The sequence below is a fragment of the Tasmannia lanceolata genome, unplaced genomic scaffold, assembly GCF_043159265.1.
Source record: "Tasmannia lanceolata isolate RefF3 unplaced genomic scaffold, GAP_Taslan_0.1 ptg000016l, whole genome shotgun sequence".
NCBI classification, from domain to species: Eukaryota; Viridiplantae; Streptophyta; class Magnoliopsida; order Canellales; family Winteraceae; genus Tasmannia; species Tasmannia lanceolata.
In genome coordinates this window covers 1,360,154-1,384,586 of record NW_027518693.1, presented here as the reverse complement: position 1 = coordinate 1,384,586, position 24,433 = coordinate 1,360,154, and the positions used below count along the sequence as shown (strand labels likewise).

Genomic DNA, 24,433 nt, shown 5'->3' with positions numbered 1-24,433 from the left:
CTTTTCTCAATATCTATCTATATATAATAAAGAGGAAGGAGGTTTACTATTCACCGTTGATGTGGCAGCCCTCCCCTTCCTCCGTTGAATCTACATGGCGCAAAATTTCTAACGTGGCTTTTTTTCTTTATTTAATTGATGATTTTAAGAGAGACTTTTGAGGGATATAGAAGAGAAACTTTTGAGGGATATAGAGAGAGCGAAAAAAGGAAACATCCCTATTTTATTATTATATGATTTCCCTTGAACAAATTGCTTAATGAATACCATATTGAAACATGGAAACCCAACTTGAATGCACTGATTTATTTTGTGACACCGTCTTGGAAATTGATTGGAAGAAAATTTCTTTAATTCTAAAATTTCTGAAATGTAATCTGGCGCAGCCCAAAAACCAAGATCAAACAAAAGCAAGAAAGAACAAATAACAAGAAGAACTCGTACAAAATCTCACGTATGCCGTGAAGATAAAATTTTATTCAATCTCAAAAACTCCCCAATTCCAATCGTCCATCTCTTTTATGACATTTCAAAAAGATTTCCAAAATCTAAAAAGAAGCTAAAATTATATTGGCATATCTACCTAAAACACTAAACTTTCCCTACGCTAAAAACTAACTATAAATAAGAAAAACAACTATAGCTTATCAAATCTAGAAAACAAACTAAATGAGAAAATGGTAACTCAGCTTTAGGAAACAAAATATTAAGAGAATAGGAAATAGCATTTTCCCAAATCTTCAAGATTGCAACATCTTGCAAGTTTCCAATAACACACATTTCCAATAACTCCACCATATAAACTTGCAAGTTTCTTCCAAAAATTATTCACGGAAACTTTCGTATTTTCCACTTATGAAACTTCCATTTGTGAATCTTCCTAAAGTAACCATCCTCAAAATTTGCTGCTAATTTTTGGATTGCATCAGTCACCCCCTGTTGAGAAGAATTCGCCCTCGAATTCGATACATTATCATCCAACAAATCTTCTTCGCTTTCTTGTTTCAACCATACAATCTTGTGGGGATTTGGATGATCTGTGAAGTTAATCTGTAACTTGGTCGTGGGAGACTCCGATAGGATGTTCTCACAACTCCTGCCGTCAATAACCAACGAGGAAACTTTGTCGAATACCGTACATGTAGAATGAACATTATTATCTATAAGATAGTCGAGAAAATTATCTTGAAGTGAAATCATTTCCTTTTGAATGACAAAGGCTTCCCCAACGTCACAATGTAGTTCAAATATTTTATCATCATCCCCGTACTCATCATAAACGGGTTGTAGTTCTACTATTTCATCTTCATCATCGTACTCGTCATAGATAGGTTCCTCTTGACTTTCCTTGTCTAAATCAATAAGCAATTGCTTGTCTTCTCGATTCTGTAGTTGTTGATAAGGAAACTGAAGGCAGTTAAAAGGAAGAAAATCTTCTTTCAATTTCTTCTTCATCTTCTCCCAAGTGCTGATTTTGGATTTTCCATGAAAGAATCGTGTCAGTTCCAGTTGTGTCCACCATGCCAAGGCTCGTCCCCTCAGCTTCAAAACCATAAGTTGGACTTGCTTGTGGTTTGGAACCCCTTTGAACTCAAATATTCTTTCCACCGTGCATAACCAATCCAAGAATGCTTCCACGGATAATCCACCATCGAACTCGGACATCTCTATTTTCAGTCCGGATTCCCAACTGCGGCTGTCTCTTTCATGCGGGTTCACTGGGGCCTCCATTTGCACCCTATCATGGAAAGGGTTCAGGCGGGTTTCATCTTCCTCTTCGGTTTCTTCATCTTGGCAAGAAGTTTCCAAGTGAAGAATCTGGGCCGTCAAGTCTTCGACTTGTCTTCGAAACATGGCAAGTTCGTCTCGTGTCTGAATCTCCACCATCGGAACAGTGCGAGCGCCTCTTCTTTTCGGTGGCATGATCGATCCGTCGCCAACCGCAGGAACGAAGTAGCTGACCAATCTGGCGCAACCCAAAAACCAAGATCAAACAAAACCAAGAAAGAACAAATAACAAGAAGAACTAGTACGAAATCTCACGTATGCCGTGAAGATAAAATTTTATTCAATCTCAAAAACTCCCCAATTCCAATCCTCCATCTCTTTTATTACATTTCAAAAAGATTTCCAAAATTTAAAAAGAAGCTAAACTTATATTGGCATATCTACCTAAAACACTAAACATTCCCTACGCTAAAAACTAACTATAAATAAGAAAAGCAACTATAGCTTATCAAATCTAGAAAACAAACTAAATAAGAAAATGATAACTCAGCTTTAGGAAACAAAATATTAAGAGAATAGGAAATAGCATTTTTCCAAATCTTCAAGATTACAAGATCTTGCAAGTTTCCAATAACACACATTTCCAATAACTCCACCATATAAACTTGCAAGTTTCTTCCAAAAATTATTCACGGAAACTTTCGTATTTTCCACTTATGAAACTTCCATTTGTGAATCTTCCTAAAATAACCATCCTCAAAATTTGCTGCTAATTTTTGGATTGCATCATTTTGACACTCAAAAGAAATAACCCAACAAAATTTCTTATCACTAAAACCCACTCAATCCAGTAAAATGCTTCCTCATCGCTCGATCCTTCCTGTAATGATTGCCAGACCCTCTTCCACGGCCCCTGCCCCTCGAGTTTGAATGTCCTCTCCCTCCTGTTTCTGGTACGTCGGATGCCTGATATGGAAATCATTAATATTTGATTTTTTGTTGCTACATGATGCTTCTCTTTCCGGGTTTACATATTTAATGTAGAACATAGAGAACCTGAAGATCTCCCAGATCCAGGAAACCACATCAAATTGTCATGTTCTGCTACAAGGGCTTAGTGGAATTTTGGCTTTTGTTTAATCTTTCTTTTAAATTCTTCCCACCAAATTAAAAGTTATTTGGAAGACAAGGGGCCAACCTTATTTTTACTATGTTGTCTCTATTGCTTCTGATATTCCTGTTACAAGATCTCAACTTCATTCATAACCCGCCGATAACTATTAAATCTTCTATCATTTACTTCTTCCATATGGTCCGCTTATCGACCCTTCCTTTCACAACATTTTATTTGCTTTTTGTTTTTGAATTGGCCAGGAATATGGTAGATCTGAAGGAGCTTCTACTGGCTATGTCATATAAGTTGGCGAAGGTGAGTTTATGGGAGACCTCTAGAGTATGTTGACAGAAGGAGATTTATGTATTCTCACTGTACAAAATGAAGTGTTTTATCACCCACGCCAAACTGTTGCTATATGTACCACGTCCAAGTACATGTGGCTATTTTAGTCCAAGTACATGTGGCTATTTTAGATCTTTATATTGAATTATTTATGTGGTTGTTATGTCTCATTTTCTAGCTTTATAAATTGTGCATCAGTAGTAGAAAGCCCTTTGTCCGCTCTCTCACACAAACTTCCCTATCTCCAGTACATATCCGGGCGGTACGGTACAGACAGCCAACAAAAGCAAAAAATCGCAGAGTCCAAGGTTTCCTCCCCCTATAGTAGTAAGGACTTTGGTTCTGTCATCCCTAAATTCTTCCCTGATAGCATTGTGGCCTTCCAGATGTGACTGTTCTTCTGTCTAAAACCAAGCCGTCCAGCCAGTGCCAGTATAGCCTGTAGCCAAGGCAGGGCAGGGCTTCTTTTTTTGATAGGCCTTAAGCCTTGCCTTCCCTATCAGTTAGAATGGAGCAGTTGTTCTTTCTTGTAACTCCTTCAGGCGAATGAGCAGATGGTCCGCTTCAAACCTATGTCCATATATATATATAAAGCTGGATGTGGTACATTGAGGGTGTGCCACGAGGCACCCCTGCAAACCGCATTCGGCCCTTCTTCTTCTTTTTTAACGCATCTATTCACAAAGCAACTATTCAACCGTTTTGAATAGTTTTGTAACTGTTTTGATAGGTTTGTAACTGTTTGAATCCTACGTGGACAGTTCCCTATTTCGCCAACTCAGCCTCAAATCCCACGTGGCACCTAAAGTTGAAAGGTCACCTTGCGAGCCCGCACTCATGCCGATTTACGATTTGTTTTGCAGAAGGCAGGAACCCCTTTATCCTTCCCAACCGTCTTTTCCCTTCCCAAACGTCAAATTGAGATTATATTCCCCAAATGTTAATGTTAGATAGAGATTATCTTCCCAAATCGGCACCATAAATTACCTTTTTAGAAACGCCTCCTCTTCATTAGCGCCTCTTCAATTAAACGAAGCGACGTGACTTTGTATTTCTTTAATTTCCTTCTTATCCCCCGTTCTGTTCCTCATGCAGGAATACCCTTTTTGTAGTTTCTCTCTCTCTTTCGAAAGAGAAGGGTGATATGAAGAAAAAACTTCGGAAGCCGCAGTTGGCGACTCGAGCATACTCGAGATGAAGAAATCACTTGGGTTTTGCTTCCTGTTTCATGTGCACTGAAACATTATAGTTTCTGTATTTTTTTTTCCGATTTTTCGTGTTGGGCTCAACATATTGTTTAATCATATAAACTTTATTCATTCATGAAGTTTTTTGCCCTGCACATCTCTTGGTGGATAGGTGAAAACACTAATTATTTTTATTTCTTATAGATTTTTTCTTCTTACCATCTTATTTCTTATAGATTTTTTCTTTTCAATTTTTAATTATTTTAAATCTTTTTTTCTTTTTTTGCAAATTTATGTGTTACATTTAATCCCCATCTATTTGCCGATGTGATGCCTCTTACTTTTCACATGTTGGTCTTCTTTCACAATCAGTTCACTATGTTTTTTTAGTGGTTTCAGGTTGAAGTCAGGAGTAAGAAGCTGGGTTTTTTTTCTCCATTGAAAGATTATGAGAATCGGGAGGACTGATATTCGAATTTTTTTATCGAGTTGGAAATCATACATTAGTAAGAAAGATGACATACCTTGGTCATTCTGCTTCTACATTAGTAAGTAAAGATGTTCAATGTATTTCTTTCTCTGTTTGTTAACTCAGTTGTTGAACATGGCACTTTATTTACATGTTTTGTGATGATGTGCCTTCTTTCCAAAACTGGTGATGCGATGTTGATGTGGACTTTTTATTCCTTTTTGTGTTCAATTTCCTGTATGATTTCTAATTGTATGTTGGTTTTAGGGTGAGGATAGGAGGGAGGGAGAGAGTCTGCTCAAACTTTTATTGCAATGCAATACAGCAGAATTTTAGGCATTGGAAAACAAATATGTGAAGATGAAATGACATTTACACCATTGGATAGGCATATAGGGATGTTTGGAGCGTAAACTTGGGATCAATTATTTCCCATTCATGTCGCTGATATAAGTACTTCCTTTCTTCTCTGTTTATGTTTCATTCCTCTGTTTTCCACGCTTTGTCTAGGCTAAAACAAATGCCAATACCAACTGCAGGTCTAAGGACATTATATCAATAGTACCTAGCATTATATCAATAGTACCTAATTTTACTGATTGCATTCTTTATTTCTCACAGTTATATATCTTTTCCATCTAAAGAAGATACATCATTTTCTTTGTTCAGTTTGGATTATTAATTGATCGTTCAAGATATATCATTTTTCTTCCTAATCTCAATAGGTTGTTATATTTAACCTATTTAGATGGTAGAAAACTATTTTGTTCTTTATCATTAACTTACATTACCCTAAGGAACAAAAATCCAAAAAAAGAGGAACTTGATTTCTACAATGTATAGAGCATATTTGTTCGGTTCCACACGCCCGCCCCAAATCGGTTTCAATATCATTATTCTAAAACACTTATACTCAACCCATCTCTTTAGTTGATATATTAGAAGTTTGATAAAAACAAATCTCTTTAGTTGAATTTCACATGTTAAATCGGTTTCAATATCATTATCTCTTTAGTTGGCCTGATATATTCGAAGGGGGTTTAGGATTCTGATATGTTTGATATATCCTAAGGTTTCAGATTCTAACTTCTAAGTCACTTCCATGGTTTTCTTTGACAGTTGTTTAAATAATAAAAAGACAAGTATCATTAACCTTTTCATAGGTGATTGCTAATTTTGTTAGGTTTAGATCTTCTAATTTCGTTTTCTTCCTTTTTTTCTTTCTTCCAAGTCCTTTTATTATTGGAATGAAATGGGTTAAGATTTAGATACTTGCAGTTCACAAAGGCCTTTTCTTGAAGACTTTTTTATGCTACCAGATTGCAAATTAAAACAAATAAAGCTGTTAAAATAACTCCAATCTCATAATTATAAAAGATGGGTATGTGCTTTTTACTTCATTTTTTTCTATCTAATGTGTTTTTCTTTTCTTTTTCTTTTTAAAGAAAAATTAAGCTATAAAGCTCTATTTTTTGGTACGCTCCGTGCATCGCACGGGTCTGCAACTAGTATATATTTAAAGCTGAATGTCACGTGGCATCCGAAATTTAAAAACAGCTTTAAGGGGATGTTGCACACCGTTTTACACTTTTGGAATTTCAAAAGTTCTTTAAGAGTTGCAAAAAAATAGGAAAATGAAACGCCTTTTCACACGTATTCCCCTATTACCACGTATTCCTCTATCACACTAATAAAGTATCTTTTTTCAATAAACATTTAACCCAATAAAGTTTTCCAATAAAGAGTCCCACAAAATATGAACTTTTCTAAATTGATTTCATCTAAATTGCAAAATAAGCATTTAACGCTATAAGTTTTCCAATAAATATTTAACGCAATAAAGTTTCCCAATAAAGAATCTCATAAAAATAGGAACGTTTCTAAATTGATTTGTACAAATCCGGAAGATCATAATTTTTTCTTCGCCCCGTGCGGGACTGCAACTAGTCTATTATAATAGTAGGATGGGGCTTTCACTGTTCACGCTGACATGGATAGCCAACGCTCGATCTATTTGGCACCAATTATTTTTTATTCGTTTATAAAAAAAAGGTTTAGATTTCTATTTATTCACCTTCTATTTTTAGGATATTTTCTGAATGGGTAGGTTAGATTTTTTTTCCCGTAAAGCTGCCCCTGGAAATTAGCAGGATTTCTTCCTAAATCTCTCTCTCTCTCTCCCCCCTTAAACCTAATGATCGTTTGAGCGTTTATAATCTCTCTCACGCATAATTGAGAATAGTGATATGGTAACCAAGTTGTGGAAGGAGAGTGGAACCGAACAAATAGCCCCCAACACATTAGAAATCTTTCCCTTGATTTTTGGTTGTTTCTATATGGAAATGGCAAACTACCCCTCCCATGCCATGCGGCATGTGGAGATTTGTTGATCCCACTCTTGGTTCCACTCAGTATCCATAGCAGCATTCTATAATTAATTTTTAGATAGTCCACTTCATAGGATTTTCCTACTTGTTCATTTTCCGGGCCAATATGTGCACCCTGTAAATCATCTCCATATGATGATCCTAACCCTCCAATCTATATAAGGGTTAGGATCATCATTTGGAGATGATTTACGATGGGCAGCCTATTTATGTTATGGCCCAACAGATGAACGGTTTGGATCATCTTATGAACTGGGCCCATATTAGTTTTTGAAATATACTAGACTACATGCACAAACATATAAAGTTTTGAGAATTATTGGAATTTTCAATGTAAAAAGTGTCCCCTTTTGGGGCACTTGGAATTTATAAGATCACTAACAGGATGGGTGTAAAATAGTCGGCCCTACCCATCAGAACATGAGGTGCAAATAGTGGGCCTCACTAGATCAAAATATGAGGTGTGAATTGTGGACTCATGGGGGAGATTGTGAACCTCACCTATCAAAACAGGAAATGCAAAATGGTGGACCCAACATGCTATAACAACCATTCTCTACCCCTGGAGCAAATTCCTGGCTCCGCCCCTGGTCTGTTGTATGGGTTTTGATTTTTGTTCTCTTTGATTTTGGTTTTTGTTGCTTTTCATTGCATTTGAGTTTACCCCTGCTGTAGGTTTTGAGATTTTGTTCGCTTTGATTGGAGAGGGTTCTCAAGCCACACCAGATTGGAAATCTCTGTCATGGATTTTGTGAAGTATCTGATGTCCGTATGAGCAAGTTTTTAGTGCAGCCCGTTCAATTGTAATTTAGAGGGACCTTTTATTTCCCTGAAAATTTGTGGAAAGTAATATTTTCCTTGCAGATAAAAAGTGACGACAACTGAGAAAATGAAAAAAATGGTGAGGTTGGTGTTTTTATAAGTACAGTCTCTTCAAGTCTCTTCAACTGGAGAGCATCGAAACATGGATTTTTGGTTTTTGTTTTTGTTTTTGTTGTAGTAGACTTCAGCTGTTCACTAGAATCCATGCTTACACTTGAGAAATGAGTTTATTAATAATGACTGGCGCAATTTTTCTGAAAGAACCCCACATTAGACTCTACTCATAAGGTTTCCTATGTAAGGCAAGTATGCTTGCTCTAGGTAAACTCCACTCACAAAGTTTTCCTTGATTCCTTCTCATTCATGTTCCAGCTTTTTAACCTTACATTAAACTTTAAAAGATTCTGTTTTGTTTTCTCTCCCTTTTATTCAATATACTTTTTTTTTCTTCTCATTTTTTGTATCCAAAAAGCATATAACTCTTTTGGTTTATTGCATATCATTTTCTTGAACAAATTAATTTCTTTCATAACTCTTTAGGAATATTGTATTGAATCGGGGAGACCTGCCTTTCTGAACTAATACTAATAGGGCCTTTCTAAAATAGATTCCGGCAGATTGATCACTGATATGGCAAAGACGACTTTAGAACACTGATTCTAGAAAGAGAAAGGGTCAAGAAAAAGACGATTCACTTCAGAGAGAAGGTAAGATGAAAGGTATAGAAATAAAGAAAAATATATAAAGAAATCCGACTGAACGAACAGAAAGCTTGAGCAAGAAGCGGATAACAGTCAGCAAGCAGCAAACGAACTTATTAGTCTTGAGTGAAGTTCGCTTGCTGCTGTTCAAGCTCCGCTCGCTGCCTACTCCACGAGTCACCACAGCTTCGCCTACGCCACTTGTATATAGACAATAATAGTGCCAAAAATCTTCCCTTCGCGTAGCTCATTGAACCTTCCAACTTCACTCCGTGGCCTGTGCTAAAGAAACGTGTCTTAACTAATTCCTTTGAACTCATTTCACAGATAGAACCTCACCTTGCACCTTTTCTTGAGGTGATTTAAATATTTAACTAATGGGTTAAGAGTGCCGAAATAGTTGTCTCTCATTGCAAAAGGTAAAACTCATTTTTCTCTATTTAGGATTATCCATGTATCTTGAAAAAAAATTCTCCATGGTGCATCCTGTGTTTCTATTTTATTATTTTTTTGTCGCCCCGTGCATCACACGTGTTGCCCACTTCTGTGAGTGGGTCCAACCATGCGATGCACGATTCGGTAGTAAATTAAGATTGAAAATAAAATAAAATTTTATTAAAGAACAAATAAGATGGGTTGAAAGAGATATTGAAAGAAAAAAATCAAAATTTAGGGTTGAAAGAGATATTGAAAGAAAAAAATCAAAATTTTAACACCTAACTAAGTTAAAATCAGTTTGAATCAGAGATGGTGAAAGAATAAATTGGAAATCCAATAACCAGTTTCGCAATCACAACCCGTTCTCAAATTCATTAACAAAAAGGGCTTAAATCACCCCAACACCCTATATTACACTTTTAAATATCTGAAAATCCTGTCTTACTATAAAGAGGGTGAGCATAGAAAAAGCCCAAACTCCATGATATCTCTCAATAACAACATGCTGAAACATAAATGGATTCATAACAGTGACATTTCCAAAAGGGTTATCGTCATAAACACTGATTGTTAACATGTCACATGAAAATTTAAATAGAAAAGTAAGGAAACTTACAGATTCAATAGTAGTTGGTGTTTGTATGCCTTGTAAGAGAACAAAAAGATGGAAAAATAAATTATGAGCTAAAAAAGAGACACATGAGAAGCACATGATGCTACCAAGTGCTGGGAAGGCTAATTCTCATAAACAAATGTGTCACGATCAAAACCCGCCACCGAGTATGTAGGGATTACACAAACACCTTGAAGGATATATGTAAGAACTATTTTGGAAGATACATTATGAGATATATATATATATATAGGAAACGATTTTATTCCATAAATAGTGGGCTGTATATGTTAGTAAAGTGGCCATGAATTTGGGAAAAAAATTTCTATCTTAAAGGATAGTAAACGGCTTTGATGAGGTTAATTATGTCCTTTCTAAAATTTTCGATTTTGATAAGGGTAACTCAAATTTTAATAAGAGATTAATGGCTAAAATAAAGGAAATGTTGCTATTTAAAGCCATTACTTTCAAAAAGGAATAATATTTGAGATGGGAAAGGACACATTAGCAAAAGAAAAACACTTCTGCTTTCTTATTGTCACCTTGGGATTTTATTGCCACGTAGAGTTGAGGGAGGAAGGGGAGGGCTGACACCTCAGTGTGAGTAGTAAACAGCCCTTCCTCCTTATTATATATAGATTTTTTTATCATTTTTTTAATTTAAAAACAAGGTATCTTAATAGTTTTATCCTTAAAACTTGGTGAGTTGATGATTCCCTACATTTGGTTGCCGGAATTTTTTTGATTCTTGGGACTTTTGTGGAATTTCCACAGGAAACCCACATTTGGTCAGTGGGCCCAAAATAATAATCCCAGGAACTAAAAATAAGCTTGCAAAAGATTTTTTTTCTTCCCAACAGTTCAAGCAACCAAACAAAGCATTTTTTTCCACCATAGTCCAGTCAACCAAACATGGGATTTTTATTTTACCGGAATACTTCCAGGGAGTTTTTTTCCCACCAATCTCCCAAGAAGTTTTTTGTTCCACAAAAATCCCAAGAACCAAAAAGATTCCGGCAACCAAACGGAGAGCGGACAGCTAATGCGTTCCACTCTTGGTACGTAATTCAAAAGTTTATTGGGAGTTTTCACGTTTTGCCAAAGTTCCTTGGAAACTTGATAAGTTTGCCCTCATGCAACCTATTTAGTTGTGGTCCGACAAATGAGCGGTTTGGATCATTCTATGAAGTGGGCCCTGTGAATATTGATGGACCTTACTAGACCTGGCAAACGGGTGGGTCGGGCCGGGTCAACCCGCGGGTGATGCGGGTGCGGGTCTCACGGGTCGGGTCAAGAGATGACCCGCATTTTTGCGGGTCAGAATTTTGGTGACCCGCGCGGCCCGCGGGTGGGCCGGGTCAACCCGCAGGTCACCCGCAAATATAATATGAGATTGTAATTCTCATGATTTGACCAATTCTCATGATTTGACCGCACCGCAGAAGTTTTTCCAGTAATTGTCATAACTCTCCGCATGTTGTTAGTATTTCTCTCGTAATTTTATAACTTCATAACCATTTATACGTAATTTTTCATTTAAAACTTTATAACTCAGTTATTTTACTTCTTTTTTTTTTTAATGATTACTTTTTTTTTGCTTTTGCTAGAAACCTTCGCCCATGTGCGCATCTTTGCACAGAGTATTACCACCTATAAAAAAAAAACGAAATGTTATCAACACTACTGAGGGCACTCTCACTTTATTAAAAGTATGGTATGGCCCACACCATCGGATGATCCAAACCGTCCATTAGATGGGCCATAGCCTAAATAGGTTATGCTCCAAAAATCATTTCCATAGGATGATTTCCCAAGTGCTGATAACATTCTCCAATAAATTCTTAAAAATTACTGTAAAAATGCGAGTGCCCTCGGGTTGACCCGACCCGGCCCGTGTTTTTGCGGGTTGGGTCAACCCGCGGGTTAAATTTGACGGGTCATTAAAAGTCAGACCCGTGCCCGCAAATTTGCGGGTGGGTCAGGTCGACCCACGGGCACGGGTTGCTTTTGCCAGGTCTAGACCTTACGCCCACATACACTATATAAAATCTTGGGAAAAATGACCAAATGGAAGGGCTTTCTACTGACTATGACATGTGAAGAGGGGAGACTTGGAAATAACCAATCTAGAGTGATGGTGACTGGTTTGCAAGGGTTTAGGACAAAAATACCCTCATTTTTAAAATACCGTCACCTCTCTCTCTCTCATGGGATGATCCAGGACAAAAATACCCTCATTTTTAAAATACCGTCACCTCTCTCTCTCTCTCTCTCATGGGATGATCCCAACCATCAATTAGAGGGCCACAATTCCTCTCTCTTTCTCTCTCATGGGATGATCCCAACAGTCCATTAGAAGGTCACAATGCCCCCTCTCTCTCTCTCTCGTGGGATGATCCCAACCGTCCATTAGAGGGCCCCAATGCCCCCCCTCTCTCATGGGATGATCCCAACCGTCCATTAAAGGGTCACAATGTCCCCATCTCTCTCATGGGATGATCCCAACCGTCTATTAGAGGGTCACAATGCCCCTCTCTCTCTCATGGGATGATCCCAACCGTCCATTAGAGGGCCCCAATGCCCCCCCTCTCTCATGGGATGATCCCAACCGTCCATTAAAGGGCCACAATGTCCCCATCTCTCTCATGGGATGATCCCAACCGTCTATTAGAGGGTCACAATGCCCCTCTCTCTCATGGGATGATCCCAACCGTCCATTAGAGGGCCACAATGCCCTCTTTCTCTCATGGGATGATCCCAACCGTCTATTAGAGGGTCACAATGCCCCGCAGGTTCGTGCACCTCTCTCCGGTATCCTCTTATTCTGAGTGAACCTCCTCTCACAAATTGGTAGTCTCTCCCTCTCAGTTGTTTAAACCCCTAATTTTTTTAGAAATCTATGGTTTAAAGCTCTAAAGTTTTGTTTAAACCCTTAATTTTCCCCAAATTTTTCACAGATTATTGATTTAAACCTCCAAGTTTGGTTTAGAAATTCAGTTTAGAAAACCCTATATTTTCCCAAATTAGTTGAGAAAACCGTATATTTTGGAAAATCAGTTTAGAAAACTCTATAAACACTCTAAACCACTGTTAAGCTTATATAAACAACTTATAAACACTCTAAACCATTGTTTACCATATATTATACACTTATAAATCCTCTAAACCACTGCTAGGCTTATATAAAATACTTATGAACACTCTAAACCACTGTTTACCCTGTATAAACCATGTATAAACACTCTAAACCACTGATAAGCCTATATAAACCACTTATAAACACTCTAAACCACTAATAGGCTTAGATAAACCACTGTTTACCCTATATAAACCAGTTGTAAATACTCTAAACCACTGATAAGCCTATATAAACCACTTATAAACACTATAAACTACTTCTTACCCTGTATAAACCATGTATAAACACTCTAAACCACTGATAAGCCTATATAAACCACTTATAAACACTCTAAATCACTGATAGGCTTAGATAAACCACTGTTTACCCTATATAAACCACTTGTAAACCCTCTAAACCACTGATAAGCCTATATAAACCACTTATAAACACTATAAACTACTGCTCACCCTGTATAAATCACTTATAAACACTTTAAACCATTGTTAATCCTTATAAACCAATTATAAACACTCTAAACCACTGGTAAGCCTTAATAAACCACTACTTAGGATTATAAACCACTACTGAGGATTCTTAACCAAAGAAGCTATATAAACCACTTATAAACACCCACTTCAGTAGTGGTTTATCGTAGTGAAATAGTGGTTTAACTTAAGAAATTAGTGGTTTACAGTAAAATAACAATGATTATAAAGTGTTTAAAGTAATTTAAATATGATTAAATAGTGATTGAAGGCTTTGTGCAATGGAAGACAGTAGTTTAACATGGAAAACTTTCATTCAAGTTTGTAAACATGCCTTATAATGGAAAGAGAAGGGAGAGGGCTAGAAATACACGCCTTTCCATTGAATGGAGGCTTTGTGCAATGGAATGATGGTTTCTAGTGAAGATTTTTGCGATTTCGGAATCCAATAACGTTTTTTTGCAATAGTTGTTGCAAATGGAGGCGTTGTGCAATGCAATGAAGGGTTAGGAAGGCTTTCACATCTAAAAATGAGGTTTTCAGCAATAGGATGAAGCTTTTGGCATCTAACAATGGAGGTTTTTGGGTTTTTCATACGTACGTTTTTTTTTTGTAGGTGGGAGGAAGAAGAAGAAGAGGGAAAATGTGGGTTTTGGGATATGTATTCTAAATGTAATCATTTCAAAAAGGTGATTTGATAGGGAGGGAGAGAGAGAATCAAGGGCATTTTAGTCATATGCACTCTTGATTGGTGATTTAGAAAACACCCCTCTTCACATGTAAAAGTCAGTAGAAACCCCTTCTATTTGGTCATTTTCCCTAAAATCTTCAGAGACCCCCACACGTGAACAAGATCCACGTGGCTGTGGATGAGGATTTTCAAACGTCAGCTAATATTTTATTTCATTGTCCCACGTGGAATATCACTCCTCTTTTAATAACCTCTTTATCATCCACTGCCCATACCAGTCTTCTTTGTTCTTAACAAATTGCAAAGCCTCATTCAGTGAATAAAAACCCCAAATTTCCTTGGAAAAAAAAATAGTAGAGGATTTGTCTGAAATTTCTTTCATGGCTATTTGGTTTACAAAATCAAGGAAGCTTCATCATCTCCTAAATAATATGGGTCTGTTTCAAAACTTGAAACAGAGCTTTTTGATTCAAACTCTTTCCCCTAAATCTCCTTTTGACAACATTTTCAAAAACCCATCTTCTATTTTGCATAATCCAATGACCCTTTTTTCTTTCCGTCACTTTTCATCGATCAAAGCCGAAGAACAGACTAGTGGGTACGATAATGACGAAAATCAGGTAACTTTTGGTTTGATTAGGTGAAAATTTTCAGATAACTGATGCTGGGTTTCTTTGCTTTTGGCAAAATGAGATGGTAATGTTCTAGTACAATTTCTCTAATTTATTATAAGATAGTGTAACTTGGTTCAGATCCCCTACAGAATTTTTTGATTACAACTTCTAAAGGTTTTGATGAGTATTTAATATGAGAACGATTCACGTACATCTCTCTCTCTCTCTCTCTCTCTCTCTCTCTTTCTCTCTCTCTCTCTCTCTCTCTCTCTCTCTCCAAATCAAAATCCCAATCGCTAGGTTCTTCATCGTCGAAGCTCAAAATCCATGGAGGAAGGGTTTTGATTACTCTGTTTTTCTCTCATTCGTTTTTAATTCACTTGTACTTGAGCTTGTATTCTTTTGACTATGGCCCCAAATACCTTTGAAAATTGAAAAGATCCGTAAGAAATTTTTTGCTAACTGACCAAATTCGAACTTTATTTTAAATTATTCTTAATATGACTCTGGAGTTAGAAACCCATGTTTAGATGATTGATGTAATAGGATGTTCAACTAGAGGGTCTCCGGGCATTTCATCAATATTTGGTTGGAGTCAGCCAGCATCGACCAACATCTAATAAGAAGGGGAAATTCCCAAGTACATCAGATAGATACCCACCTGGGTATTTCTTCTTTTAATGTTGGTTTGCCATGTATTGAAAGAACTTAGGATATATGAAGGTATTTCTCATGTAATTTTTGATCAATCACTCGATCGGGTCTCAGTTTTTCTAGATTTTGGGGACCTTCTCTCTGGGTATTGGAATGAAACACTCTAATTTTTTTTTGGAAGATACCATAGATTGCGTCTCGCAATTCTTCTCTGGTTTTGATCAGCCCATAAAAAACGAAGAAGATGAGTAGAAATGAAAACTAGAGCCATTTTGTGGGGTAGAACAGATTTTTTTCGTGATTATTGTGGGCCTGAACAATAGGAAAAGAGAGATGGCTAGCCGGTTATCCAGTTTTTCCACTTTGTAATCTCGTCCGTAAAACCGATCGGACGGCTCTAGCATGGGCGACGAAGCGCTGTGCGCTGCGTCGCGATGTACGTGAATCATTCTCATTTTATATTGCTATGCATATTGATTGGTGTATGGGCAATTTTATCTCAAGTTCTTAATTAATATTGGTGTATGCGCTTTAGTTGTTTATAAAGCCTCCCATTGGTTCGTATAGCGGGTCCCCCTTTGAAACATATAGCGGGTCCACAAGAAAGGAACCAATGGGAGGCTTTATAAACAACTAAAGCGCAGTTAAGCTCCCTGCGCTGCAGCGCAGGAACGCTTTTCTCTTCCCATTTTTCCTTTTGTTCTACGCTAAGTTTTGTTATGGCCTTAGGTAATGCTCTAGTATAAATTCTCTAATTTCTTGCAAGATAGTGTATGTTGGTTCAGATCCACTGCAAAATCCTCAATGGCAACTTCTAAAGATTTGGATTGGTATTTGACATAGCTATGCATGTTGGTATAGAGGGAATATTTTCTTATGCTCTAAATTAATATTTCCCATTTCTTGTGTTCTAAATTAAGATTTGTAACGGTCCTAAATGGGTTAGAGTTAAAGGGCCTAGCCTAATGCATTCCATCATCAGATTTGTAGCTTTTGGTGTATTGGTTAGGTACCTAACATTTGGTATCAGAGCAGCCACCACGTCATGTGTTCAAGTCATGGAAGGGGTGACCTATGGAAAGGGCTACCTGGAAAGGAGAAAAGGCCAGAGTGAAACCACCGTAGAGTGGGTGAAAGGTACCATAGAGTGGGCCGTTGATGATGGCGAATGTGGAAGCATGGTGGAATGTTATGGTCCTAAGTGGCACAGGTTTAAAGGGCCTAGCCTAACACGTTCCATTAGGTCTGGAGCTTTTGGTGTATTGGGTAGGTGCCTAACAAGATTTTCCTTATCAACCAGATTGCTGATCTGCTGAAGTAACTGTATCTAGTCACTTTTTCAATTGAAGCAAAATAACTGTCGCCCAATTTTCAATCCTTCCGTGGCATTCTCACCATTTCAGCGAAATGGGGATCTACCATCATGTAACGTTGTAGCTGAGCCTTTTTTTTTTTGAAGGCATGATTGTTTTTCTTAATAAGAAACAAGAGTCCTATATTTCTATCACCTCTTTGTTTATATTGGAGATACACCTTGATGATTGAAGCAAAAGGAGTGCTATTTTACCTTCAAATTTTTTTGTACATATACCTCCTGAACTTCCCAAGGGAGATATAAACCAGATTCCTTTCACAATTTTTGTCTGCTATCTTATTTTGGGAGGATAGAGATCCATTGAATTAGATTGAATTTGAAATCCTCCAACCATCTAATGCTAATGAAGAAGGCTTTAAAGAGGACCAGCAGGCTCCAGAAAACCGAATTGTTAAGATCATATGTGTGTGTGTGTGTGTGTGTGTGTGTGTGTGTGTGTGTGTGTGTGTGTGTGTTTATGTCTATATCTAGATCCCTATCTATAATAGATAGATAGATACTTTGGAATGATTTACTTTTCATCTACAAAACCATTTTAGCAGTCAACACACGTTGAAACTAAGGCCACGTCTTTCTTTTCTTCATTTCCCTCCTTTTCCCATCTAGTCCAGAATTCATTCTCCTGTCCAGGAACCTAGCATCTTCATCAATAAACTCCAGTCATCTTTATATATATTAGACTGAGAATAGTTACGACAGTCTTTGATTGAGTCAGTACAGTGTTGTCTCGGACAAAATATCAGATTCAGATATTGGTGTCTTCTCATTGCAGCATCTGCATGTGTTCAATTAAGCACCACATGCTTTGTTCTCCATTTCTGCACTAATGGGCTGTACTTGTCTGTATACTGCACCAAGTTGCCGCTCTGTTCCATGGCATTGCGTTCAATATCACCTGATCCTGTTCCCACACTTCAATCTTTTCCAATATGCATTTATGATTGTAGGCCTGATTGTTGTGTAGTTAGCAGGTTCCGTAAGTTTTAATAATCCACCCACAAGCATTTTGTTTCGGTGAGCAGAAAGGAACACAGAGAGAGAAGAAGAGGGAAAAAAAGAGAGGAAAGAATTTGTGGGAGTTGTGTAGATGCTAACTCCAACCTATGACCACTTGTATATAGATGTAAAGTTTACTAATTGTACAAAATGCCATTAGTGAGCCAATTAATTATTGGATTCATCCTACTAATGTAAATAAATATAAACATAAATATAAATCAGTATAAACTAACTTAACTCGTAACATTCTTCTTCGAGTTGGTGCATAGATGTCATCCATGCGCAACATGTAACATATACTACCAAATTGACTTCGATCTAGAGTCTTTATAAACATGCCCACAAGCTGATCTTCTGACAACACACACACAATAGATTAGATTGCTTGTGACTTTCTCACGAACAAGTGACAATCCACTTCAAAGTGCTTGTCATTAGTGAAACACATCTCTTCCATTAGAGTCTTCAGACACATCTGCTCTCACTCAGTTTGTTGAGCCATCTCACAATATTCTGCACGTATCCACCCCCTCCCCCCGGCACGTGCACGCGCACGCCCACACACACACACAAGAAAAAAAAATCATGGGAATTCCCATGCCCACAACACCACGTGCTATGTTAGTATCACTTCTGCTCACAAAACAAATGATATTCTTAAAACCTTGATCAATAACCAAGAAAACACTGTAAATGAATCCACCATCTGTTAAAAATACACGTCAGTCATTGACTCCCTTTAGTCGACTCGATTTTAGCCCTGTCCAATCGGCCAAAAACATGTCCCTTTAATCACTAACTCACAGGAGTTGACTTTGTTTTACCTTGGGTAAGTTCTCTTCCAAGTATGACTTTTGGAGCTCTGGTTTTCCTGGTTATATACTTGGTCTTGATAGTTATCTTCATATTTTAACATGGAAATGGTAGACAGGCTTTGAGAGATTGTCTTTACTTGTGGCCTGGATTTTTTGATGTCATGATCATTGACATATGAATCAGATGTTTGCCTTGTTTTCTCATATTGAAAGAGCCCCTTGTTTAATCAAGGTTTCTTTAACAAATCGATTTTTGACAATTTCATTTATGAAAATGTAATTAAACTGTAGTCTGTAGGAGACTTTTACCTCTCGCCCAATAGGATAATTAAACGAACGATCTTGTGTTTTATGCTTTACGGTTCCAGTGGTGCAATAGACTGTGAGTCTGTGATCATCTGTCAATGTATGATTGTTGAAAGCATTATTATGGACCATTGGATTGTAGGGTCATCCTTGGATTGATGAATTTGCATACGAACAGTCATGATTTAATCTGTGCTCATTGGGGTTGTGTTTACATTTCTGTGATGATTCTGAAACAATATGCTAATTTTTTGGGGCTGGTGTCACACTAAGAATGGTGTCCCAGATGGGAACCTTTTGAATTTTTTCCAAAAGGAAACAACATTACAATCCTGGTGAGGAAATGGAAATCTCAACAGTATGCTGATAGAGATACTGGGTTTTCTCTTTTGGCGCATGTGTGTGGGCGTTAGATGATGTTTAATATTGATCTCAAACATTCCTTTTTCTTTGATGATTGTTCTCCAATTTCTAAGGATGTCAAGCATAGAGTAGGTAGAACACTTGTTGGCGTTCCTCCCCCATAGGATGAGATCTATTTTGATGTCCACAAGTATTCTTCCTAACTTTCTCTCTTCTTCGGTTATGTATTTTTCCTCTCTTTCCAAACATGACAAATAATTGCAAACAGGAGCATTGCAGGCCCTCCTTCAAGCAGTTTGTTTTTCTATTTGGGGGGCAATGTTAAGGGTTGATTGGGTGTTCACTATGTTTTTGCATTGGTGGGATGCCTTGTCCCCGTTGATGTATCTGCTTGCAACATTTAATAAATTTGTCATTTTTCAAAAAAAAATTATTGATCTCAAACATGTTTTTTTCTTTCTTACGGTAAGTAGAAGTGTAAACATGAATATGTTATCTCTAAATAAACCTCCCTAGTTAAGATAGACACTTATGTGTTTCCCAGTATTTTCCTTAAGTTTAATTTTTGTTGAATTGTATATTATTGCAAAAATCCAATACATGATATTCTTGTTTGCTCAAGATTTGAGGTAGTACCATGATTTAGTTGAATAGGGTAGTATGGAATTCCCCAACTTCCTGTAGTTTAATGCTAATTTGTGTTTTATATATATTTATTTAGGAAATTCTCATCGTAACAGGTCTTGGATTTTCCTGGAGGTCGTGTCACATTCACTGCTGATATGAGATTCATATCAGAGTCTTCCGATAAACGGACCAACTGTTACTGTGTCCTTGATGACAATGGACACCCAATCGCAGGGAGTAGCTTCCAAGAGGTAATCTTCTCTTAAATCTAATAAACAGTCTACCAAGTTGAGAGTTATTACTTATTCGTAGAATGCATGACAGCATAATATGAAAAAAAAAGTACCTTGATCTCTTTATTTTGTTATCCCCAAGGAAAATGTCTAAAAGGAACAAAATGAGGAGGAAAATGAAGTTCAGACAATTATTGGAAAGACTATTATTCTGCCTCGACTTTTCACTATCTCTTGTCCCGTAACTTCTCATTTCATTCATCAGGTAAGCAAGGAAATTGCTCTGAAAATGTACAGTGCCATGGTTACTCTTCAAATTATGGACACCATATTCTATGAAGCACAAAGGCAGGGAAGAATTTCCTTCTATCTTACAACAATCGGAGAAGAGGCCATCAATATTGCATCGGCAGCAGCACTTACCATTGACGATGTCATTTTTCCACAGGTTATCTATAAAATTCAAAATATATGATTTTTTGTTCTCTCTTATTCCATCATTTGTTCAATATAATGAGCGTTTCGTAAACTATGCCATGCTGAAACATGTAGATAAATTTAATGTGAATGCAGTACAGGGAGCCCGGCGTTCTCTTATGGCGTGGTTTCACCCTGCAAGAATTTGCAAACCAGTGCTTTGGTAATAAGGCCGATTATGGGAAAGGACGGCAAATGCCGATACATTATGGATCTAACAAGCTCAATTACTTCACAGTCTCATCACCTATTGCGTAAGCTGCTATGGCCTCATGAGTAATTTATATAATGAACTTTCAATTTACCATAGTGACAAATGTCTCCGATATTTTCAAAATGGGATTTACTAGCATCCATCACAAAAGGCATTTCGCGGATGGGCTGTTGCATGTGAGAGCAGCCACCTTGTGAATGAAGACAAAATATGCATAAAAGTGAGCCTGTGTGGCTGCTCTCACATGCAACAGCCCGTCCGTGAAATGCCTTTTGTGATGGATGCTAGCAAATCCCTTTCAAAATATAGAGATTTATCTCAACATTTTGAGAAAATGACAGTCCCGAAATAATCCCGAGAATTTAAAATAAAATATAGCGACATTTTCATTTACCATGATAAGATCGCGATATTTTTATGACATTTTTTATCTTTTTCTTAATTAATATATTATCTATTTTTAAATAATTTATTTTTATCAGATTTTACCGATATAAACCCAACAAAATGAAGTAAAAATTAATATACCATGAGATTTTCCCTTGCCGAGAAATTCCCGAAAACGATATCTGTGACTTAGCTGTTTACCAACTACACTGAGCAATTAGAAAATAGAACTGTATCTTAATGTTTATATTTGTCAGTACGCAGCTCCCTCACGCTGTCGGAGCTGCCTATTCACTAAAGATGGATGGAAAGAATGCATGTGCAGTCACTTATTTTGGAGATGGTGGCACAAGCGAGGTACATACAATCTTAAATTCACATAAACAGAAGGGAAATGATATCAGCACACCCATGTTTTGATATTTACACTAACCACTGTCTTTTACTATTTAAAGAGCTGTTAAAGGTTATAACAGTTCCCAAAAAGCTCTCACAGGCCAATTAAAAACAGAAAAGACAAGCTGGGTTTGTGCAATTATTAAAACATGGTTGTGCTGATATCATTTCCCAAACAGAAATCTGTTTATTGATTACTTGTTTTCTGATACTTCAGTGTTGTGTACTTGTGTTAGGGAGATTTCCATGCTGCCTTAAATTTTGCTGCTGTTATGGAGGTCCCAGTTATTTTTTTCTGTCGCAACAATGGTTGGGCGATTAGTACCCCCACGTCAGAACAGTTTCGATGTATTGTACTATGAACTTATTAATTGCTAATAGTAACTCTAAATTAGATAAAGAAGCTAATCAATTTTGGTATTGGAATTGGCAGGTGATGGGGCAGTTGTTAGAGGTCAGGCCTATGGAATTCGCAGTATTCGTATAGACGGGAATGATGCTCTTGCCGTTTATAGTGCAGTTCGTGCAGCCCGTGAAATGGCCATCAGAGAATGCAGACCAATTTTGGTTGAGGTAAAATCGGTTGCTATTTCTGTATTATTTACAATTAGTTTATTGCGCAGTGTAATGTTTTTGTTTTCTATGCAATTTTCTTCATGTTTTCGTCTTCTTTATACTGCCAGGCTCTTACATATCGAGCTGGTCATCATTCCACATCTGATGATTCTACCAAATATCGACCACTCGATGAAATTGAGCACTGGAGAACAAGGCGAGATCCTGTATCTAGATTTAGAAAATGGGTCGAAAGTAACGCTTGGTGGAGTGATTTAGCTGAATCAGAGCTCCGAAGCGACGTGAGGAAGAAGGTGGCATTCTATGCTCTCTCTCTCTCTCTCTCTCTCTCTCTCTCTCTCTCTCTCTCTCTCTCTCTCTCTCTCTCTCCACACACACACGTAAAACTGTTTCTGAGCTCGAGCGTCAGAAACTCATGTGGGCCCACATTTTTGGGGCGATCCAAAGCATTCATTTGAAAGGCCCTTACATAGATAAGGTGTAAGGCTGCGTACATTTGGCCCTCCCCAAACCCCGCAATGGCGGGAGCCTCATGCACTGGGCCGCCCTTACATAGATAGGTTGTGTACCAAAATTCAGATTCATAGGATCATCTTCCAAAAGTGGAGGGAAAAAATGGGCAGATCCTGTTTCTCCACAAATCTGCCCATTTTTTCCCTCCACAAATGGAAGGGTTAGGATGATCCTAACCACCTGATTTTTGGTACACACCCTATCTATATAAGGGCCTTTCAAATGAATGCTTTGGATCACCCCAAAAATTTGGGCCCACATGAGTTTTTGAGCTCGAGCTCAGATAAGCTCGATCTCAGAAACAGCTTTCCTATTTAAAACGAAAGCCATTTCAAGGCTGGCTTTTGCAGGAGAAAACAGCCACACACGCTCACTTTTGAGTAGATTTTGTCTTATTCATCTGAGGTAGCTGTTCTCTCATGCAAAAGCTATACATATTGGGAAATGAAATTTCCACTCGGTATTGGCACCTCCTTTTGTTTGCCTTTCCCAAACATGACTTCATTTTGAGAATACATACAAGCAAAAGGTGGAAATGCAGCTATTTCTTGGAAAAGATAAACAAGAGGGGGTAGAAATGCTTGAAAAATGGGAGTACACAAACATGATCTTTTACAATTTCTGTTAACCTCTAACTGATTTGATGTCAATGCAGATATTACAAGCAATTCAGATGGCTGAAAAAGCAGAGAAACCTTCGCTTTCCAATATGTTTACAGATGTTTATGATGAACTTCCTTCCAACCTTCGCGAACAAGAGAGATCCGTCCGAGAGACGATAGAGAGGCATCCAGAGAACTATCCTCTTGATGTACCTGTCTAGATCAATTTTAACTCCTGTGAAGGATGAACAAGTTTCCCTTCAGTGAAAGCTTCAAATCCTCCTTACATCTCTCTCAGATAATTCAAAACAGGTGACATCCAAAACTCTCAACATTAGTCTGAGAACCCATTCTCAATTCAAAACCGACCCAGTAAATATATCCAGTTATTGCATTTGATCCTCATCACAGGGAGGATCAGATGAAGATGCAAATATGAAATCCAGTACATTTTATTAGTGTAAAAAAAAACTAATAAATAATTTCTCATTTCATATTGTGGGTGCTGAAATTCTCGATGAAAGCAGAACATTTCCCATTGGAACAGTGGGATGTTCATCGATCAAATGTTTATATAAAGAACCTTAATCAGCATTTGGGAGTGTTTTAAGACATATTTGTTGGATTCTTCTTTCTTCAAGGAACACTTAATTTCAATTTGGTGTACAGCCCAATTGCATATTGGATGCACTTTGCAAGCAAGCTGTAATATTGAAAGAGAGTTATAAATTGCAGTTTAGGAACAAATTGCACCGAGAAAAATCGAATGGATTACACATCCAAGCTGACATTTAGGGGCTTTTTGGGTTTTGTTTAAAACTTTTCTTGGAGTTTATTTTTTCCAGAAATTGAGTTTTTTCTTGTAAACTTCATCTGGAATTTTTTTTCCTGGAAATGAGTTTTTTCATGGAAATTTTTCCAGCATCCATAATTTTGCCTTTTTTCAATGGAATACCTTCTCCAGTGTATTTTTCTCTACAAGTGTTTTGATTGCAAGAAAACAGTTCTTGTGGAAAAAGTTTTCTCAGAAAAATTCCCACAATTTATGAAGAAATGATTATTTAAAGGGACATCATTATAAATGAAACTTGAACGGGGTGGCTAGGTTACTTTTTTTCTTGAGTAATAAAACAATGGAAAAAGCAGAAATTGTGAGAAAGAAATTCTTTTCCAAACTTTTT

The 24,433-nt window shown here is 37.3% G+C and overlaps 1 protein-coding gene across 2 annotated transcripts; it reads left to right on the top strand.

The window, feature by feature from the left end:
• The first annotated feature begins 14,370 nt into the window (after positions 1-14,370).
• Positions 14,371-23,909, top strand: LOC143848322 (2-oxoisovalerate dehydrogenase subunit alpha 2, mitochondrial-like). Of its 2 annotated transcripts, none has more exons than XM_077357234.1 (9): positions 14,371-14,721; positions 19,968-20,105; positions 20,353-20,535; positions 20,661-20,818; positions 21,423-21,522; positions 21,798-21,909; positions 21,995-22,134; positions 22,245-22,430; positions 23,306-23,909. In XM_077357234.1, the coding sequence occupies exons 1-9, from the start codon at positions 14,482-14,484 to the stop codon at positions 23,471-23,473; spliced, it is 1,425 nt and encodes a 474-aa protein (XP_077213349.1). In that variant the 5' UTR covers positions 14,371-14,481; the 3' UTR covers positions 23,474-23,909. The 2 variants fall into 2 exon arrangements, with proteins under 2 accessions (XP_077213349.1, XP_077213350.1); XM_077357235.1 differs by having other exon boundaries at positions 19,949-20,105.
• The last annotated feature ends 524 nt before the right edge of the window (positions 23,910-24,433 follow it).